The 6,357-nt window shown below is 41.6% G+C and overlaps 1 protein-coding gene across 1 annotated transcript in view; it reads right to left on the reverse strand.

The window, feature by feature from the left end:
• Positions 1-1,314: 1,314 nt before the first annotated feature.
• The window catches only part of DNAJA1 (DnaJ heat shock protein family (Hsp40) member A1), a 7,171-nt gene continuing 2,128 nt past the window's right edge, over positions 1,315-6,357 (reverse strand). The window contains exons 4-7 of the mRNA XM_010167051.2: positions 5,154-5,268; positions 3,089-3,204; positions 2,398-2,498; positions 1,315-1,689 (exon numbers count right to left, since the gene is read on the reverse strand). Coding sequence (XP_010165353.2) covers positions 1,471-1,689; positions 2,398-2,498; positions 3,089-3,204; positions 5,154-5,268 — 551 coding nt within the window. The 3' untranslated portion in view covers positions 1,315-1,470. The remainder of the gene's footprint in view (positions 1,690-2,397; positions 2,499-3,088; positions 3,205-5,153; positions 5,269-6,357) is intronic.

Consider the following 6,357-nt stretch of genomic DNA (forward strand, 5'->3'; position numbering starts at 1 on the left):
AAGGTAGGTGTAATATGGAAGGGACTGCTATTCTGTATTTACCTGAAAGGGAACTATGTTTGAAGTAAAAAACCCATAGCAGGAGCCATCTTCTAAAATGAAACTTGTTAACACGAGAGCTAGAGATGTCTCACAGACAGTTTCCAGATATTCATGTTACAACGTATGTACTGTCAGGTAGCAGCTATTTCCAGGAAGGAGTTCTCTTCATGATGCTTTTCCTTCAGAGCAGTATAAAAAGAGTAAGCTCTGTCCCAAGCCAGATGGTAAACCAAGATTAAACTACCACACAAGAGGTTAAATCTGGACTTGTCTTCTCAGCTTGTTTTCTGAAAGAACTTTTTAGCTAAGATTTTTCTGTGAATAGCTGTCTAAAAAGATGGGGGTGGCGTCTTTAAACCAACATCTGGTCTAAGAAAAGAGGCAATGAACAATTTTGTAATTATATTGGAAACGCTTAATCTACAATAATTGGAACATTCATACATAATTTTGTCAAGAGTCAGCTTAAAATAATGCACACAATACATCAACTTCAGAACATCCTAGATGCATCAGTTGGTTATATTCACTGGCAGTAAGTTTCTCTCCTCTGCAGGGTCATGTATGTCCACCAACAGGGCTGGCACTGCTCTCCCTGACACACCAAGTGGAAGTCAAGCTTCACGTGCCAGCAGGCTGACAGATTCCATCTGTGCTGATAAAGCCTACAAGTTTTTACCCATGCACAGTATTGAAGTAAGTTCCTATAGCAGCCAAGCAACCACTGGCTCTATGCACAGTACTGTGGAGGTCAGCAGCTGAACAGTAGCCAGCGATGAACCAAAGCAAGCTTCACATCTACCTCCAGGGTCAAGACCACAGCTGGCAGAGGAAGGGACTATTTGAGCTTAAGTGCAGTAGCTCCAGCGAGCCTGAGGATCACATGACTTTAATGGGCCTGTGAAGACTGACCCTATCCTTGTCTCCTTCACACAGTACATGGTTGCATTAGAGCCAGTCCCTATTTAACAAACACCAGTTCAAGCCCAAAACATTAACATCTTCACCTAACTGGTACAAAACTTAACTATATCTTACCATGAATTATAAGTACTTGTGCATACTTTATTAACAAGAGTATAAGATCTAGAATTCCTAAAAAGAACACCACAGAATCTTAGTCTAAGCCTGGGCAGTTGCACACATACAGGAATTACAAGGCTTGGAATAAGAGACAAGCAGGTAAGGGAGTCTTCTTGACCAAGAGGCAGGGGTGAAGTGCAATCAACTTCATTTGAGCTTGCAACCTGGAGCTTTATACAAATTGCAAAGTCAGTTTAATTACTTAGTTTATTTCTTTATGCTGTTAGAAACAACTATGGCTGGATAGAACAACAAATAGCAGGAAGTGAGGGTGAACTGCTTGTAGTCCTTCACTCATCCACTAATGCATACAAAACAAGCATCGCAAGTTATTCACTGGCCTATTTACGATGTCTGACATTGAACACCACCTCTAGGGTGATGCTCATCATCTTCATAGATTTCTCCATTATAGTGGTGTTTTCTTTTTTGAGATGGATCAAAGTCCACTAAATCCACTTGTTCCATTTCCTCAGTTTCTTCTATTTCTTGCCTTGTAGGTAGCAGTTTTTCAAGTAAAGACAACTTCTCTGAGGAGAGGAAGCCACTCTCTGGGAAGTTCACCTGAAATCATAAAAAACAGGTTACTCAAGTCTACCTGAATTAGCCCTTTTCCATCCCACTACAGGTCAAGTATCTGCCAAAGTCAGCTTTAACATCACAGATGGCAAACCTAGTGCTTAAAAAAAATACTAGTCACAAGGGTATTTTTTTAATGCCTACAAGAAGTTAGGTTCTGACACTGGCAACTCAACCAAATCTTATCCAACATTCCTCTGTTTCAGGCTGCCCTCTGGAATCACCTTAGAAGCAAAGTACAGAACATATCAACGTTAGAGATGTGGTCGAATCGCCTCTAAAACTGCTGCAGACGGAGCCTGCTGCCACAGCTCCCAGCATCAGTGTCTCTCCAAAGAAATCAGTATTTCCTGCCCACTCCTTTGCTCCAGGCACAGGGGAAGTTACTGATCAATCCACCTTTCCTACCAGATGACAGGAACTAAAGAAAATGACAAGCAAATTCACAAGGTGTCCAAATAAATTATTCTCGTACTCAACACACTTTCAGCACAAACTGTTCCAGAAGTTCTCTTTGTTCTGAACTGTAATTCTGTTTGATGAATTACATGTTCTCACCACTGTCAAACACAAATACCAAACCAGGATACCTGGTAACTGGTATCTCTTCTTGATTGAGGTAATGCTTAGAGGTTAAACTTTGGATGGATATTCAGTGCTGAACTGTGCCACGAAGTAAGCTGATACACTTACCCTGAATTCTATGACCAGACGTCCTTTTTCATATGGTCTGCGATAAACTGGCATACCTTCATTCAACACACACTTAACAGCCCCATGTTTGACAACCTGGCCTAGAAAAAAAGACAAAAAAAGAAAAGAAAAAAAAAAAGAAAAAAAAAAAGAAAAGGGGTATCCATGCAGGCAACAGAAGCAGTTTTAGTTTAAACTCCCTTCAATATTTATGTAAGCTTCTACATTGTGGTAAGACAGCTACATCAATATGTAATAGTCTAATGGGGACTTACTGCCTGGTAACTTCTGAATAGGAAAGCAGGTTGATGTCTACATTACATTCTTGTAACCTTGTTATGCTTCCCAAAGGAAGCATACTTACAAATTTATTAAGTGCTCCATCAGTTCCAAGGCTGAAAAAGTGGTTTTCAGAGACCCACGGCCTTCAATTCTCATGAGGTATCCTCAGGATACAAGTATGTCCATGAGGTATGGTCTGTTACTATATCACGCAAAGAGAAAGTTACTGCTCACTGCTATCCAAAAATCCTTTTTTGTTTGAAGATTTGTACTGCAAAGACTAGGAAAAAAACTTGACACCAGTACACATCCCTCGTTCATCAAGATGGGATACTTCTGTTCCCTTAAATTTCCAGCTTATATTCACTGTGTACTTGGGACTCCAAGCAGAAAGCAAACCAACACTTACCAGGATGGGAAGTAACAATAATAGTTCTGTTATCCAGCGTTGTGATAGGCTTTCGAAAACCACACAGTGCTTCAACCAGCTGAATATCCATAGACATGAGAAGGTCTTCATCTCGTCTAAGGCAGAATCAAAAACAGTCACAGAGAGGGTGAAACAGTAAAAGGATCATACTCAATTTCAGTATTTAACTTGGCAAGGACAGTAAAGCTGTAATTTTAGTAGAAGTTCAGGCAATTAACTAAAGAACACTGAATACTGATGCAGCACCGCAAGCCAGCAATTACAGGAATGACAACCATGCTGAGAGCCATTACTGACCAAGCCGAGCTACCCAAAGTACATAAGTGTTTATGGAAAAGAAATAAATACAGCAAGGCTCACTTGCATCCAGTTCCACTTCACTGCTCCTTCCCAATTCTAGGAAAAAGCTCTCTCTCAGCCTCCTAAACACTGCACATAGGACAATTAATCCCTTTGTTTACGTAGATTAATACTTTTAAGTGCACCAGCTAGCTCTACATTATGCAGTTGATGGCCTCCCTGGGTTATGATGGAAGTACCTTCTAGAAAGCACCAAGAAGTGTCTGGAAGAGATAACATAATTGCTTTAATTGCCCACTCTGACTTCAGTATGGCAATGCTAGTGATGTCTGCACGCACCGCGTGTTCAAGGGATAAAAAATCCTCTGGCCTGTTCAAAGAACTGAGTGATTTCACTCACTCTGTTTTAAAGGTCTCTGGAGGGAGACTTGCCTGCAAAGTTAATTTTAGACTCTGATAGGAGAGGGGGAACATTCCACTTGTCCCAGAGCAGCATGACCTCAGCATAGCCCCACAAGACCAGTAAGATCAAGGGTTATCTAAGGACACTAGAACTGAAGGCAGTGGGCAGAAATATGGACACAAATAAGCCAGCAGAGCTGGACTTCAAGTCCCAGGTAACTGTGCAAACAGTTTGTCCCAGACTGTCCATTCGGCATAGCTGATTCAGTATCTGGTTTCACTGCAAGTTAAGAAAAATCAGCTGAGTAAGCTTATCCAAAGCAAACAGAACTCCTTCTTAACCTGTGAGCTCAGTGTTCTTTGGCACAGGGTTCTGGCACCAACTTCCAGAGCTCAGCACCACACAGGACAGTCAGGCAGACCAGCTGTGGGTTTCCCAAGAAGCTCTGGCTCACCATTCCTGTTTACAAGTACCATGTTGGTGCCTGGTGTTGAGACGAATGCTTTCTCTAAATCCACTGATTCCCTTGCTCTGAACAGAAGCAGTGAGACACCAAGTGCAACACATTTCTGCGAGATGACCAGTGTTGCTTTTAATTGGACCAAAATGAACTGGACAGCCTCATTACACAAACAGTAACTTGAAACAAGGAGGCTTGCGACACCAAGCAGTACGGTTCAGTAACACGAAATACCTGAGACACCGTCAATGCTGCTTGCTTGAGTCACTTTTGCCTTCCCAAGAAAGAACAGACAGGACTGATTACCCTGCCCAGTGCACTCAGGCAGGAAATGAAGCGTGGGAAACTACCTTTGGTCAGCTATATTCAGTAACTTTGTCATAAGAATTATGGCCTGAGGAGAAGTGAACACACTAGAAGTTTTATGTGCCTTGAAGCCAAGTGGGCAATGAACAGCTGCCTACACTAAGTGGTAATTTTCTGAGGTCTAACTGAAGGAATGCTGTCCTAGAAAGAGCAAGGAGATAATAACAAATATTCACATCTATTAAACAGAATATCAATATTTTAAGAGTTCTTAAAATTCCAGATTTGTAAACTCTTAATAACTGTAACTAGTTTTGTTTGTTTTCCATCCACTTTCACTGCCAAAGCTCATGTAAGACCATCTCATGCTACTAGAACACAAGTAGCTGTGACTAGTTGTACCAGGATTCCTGCACACCTCAGTGCTCCTCTGGCCACCCAAACAAACTCACAGCTGACTTCCAGCCACCTGATCCTACCTGACATTTTCAGTAGACAAAAGGTGAGTGGTAAACAAGGAAGCATGGAGATAAGCACCTCAGTAGTTAATGCAAAGGACTTCCAGAGTTTTTTACCTAGTAAATACAGAGTGGTCTTTTTGATCCAAGACAATAATAATGTCCCCTGGCTCTAGTCCTGGCTCTTGGTCCCCTTCACCATGGAATGTTATTTTCTGACCATCCTTCATTCCTATTGCAGAAAACAAACAAACAAACAAACATTAATTTTTAATCTTTTTAAGCGAAAATCAACAGTAAGAAATATTTTTATAGGCACAAGCTGGTACCAGGAGACCTCTTGATCTTTCACTTAGAACATCAGCACTGTATGCAATGCTTTTCTTGAAGCATTCCTTTTTTTTTGTTTTTAATCCACTCACATGACCAACGGATTGCAGTGGTGCCAACCCGAATTATGTCTCAAGTTCATTAAGTTTAACTGTAGTGCAAAACAGCCACCTGACAAGATAAAGTCCTGAAGGGAAATAGTATCAAAACAGCTTTCGTTATATGCACAATTACTAAAAAGAACACAGAAACACCGCACACAGAATACATTTTAAGTGCAAATGACCAATCCATTTCTTCAGCTTTACAGATACATGTAGCAGAGCTCTGTATGAAACATGATCTCAGTGCCTGCTGAGTGCAAGAAGCACTCTCCCTTGGACTGTGTGACTGTAACTGTCATGTAAGAAACCCATTTCACCCACACACAAGTTTCTCTATCATAAATTCTATCTGCCTTATGTTAGCTCAGTCTGCTTTTCTATATGGAAGGGAAAAGAAACTCTTCTCAATGATTTCCCTGTTCAAAATGTCAGTAACATACCCCTACCAGCCCTTGTATTTAATGTTACTGTAGGATGTTCTCTGTTAAAAACAACTCCAGGCATTGCACACAGTGTGCTTACACATACAGCAGTTGCAGGGGATAATCAGGTGCAAGACTGTCGAAGCCATGTGCTTGTCAGCTTGCTCTATCTTACAAGCTGCACTACTCCAGAGACTTCTGCCACCACCTTTTAAGCAGCTTCCTCAACAGAGACGCACTTGTCACTCAACAGTCTCATACTCTCCCATTACAGTGAGGGTTTGTGTCTCAAGTTGCATTTTGACAGGCAAAGAGTACCTGCACTGAGCAGGACTGTCAGGGTTGCACAGCAAACAGAGTTCTAAGCATGGGAGGCTTAGCACTGTCTCTGCACCCTGTTCCTATAGCAGACCTGGTTCCCCTTCACACTGAAACACAGTAGAAGTGATCGGAGTCTGCAGGCTT

The sequence above is a fragment of the Antrostomus carolinensis genome, unplaced genomic scaffold, assembly GCF_000700745.2.
Source record: "Antrostomus carolinensis isolate BGI_N321 unplaced genomic scaffold, ASM70074v2 scaffold2744, whole genome shotgun sequence".
Taxonomy (NCBI): Eukaryota; Metazoa; Chordata; class Aves; order Caprimulgiformes; family Caprimulgidae; genus Antrostomus; species Antrostomus carolinensis.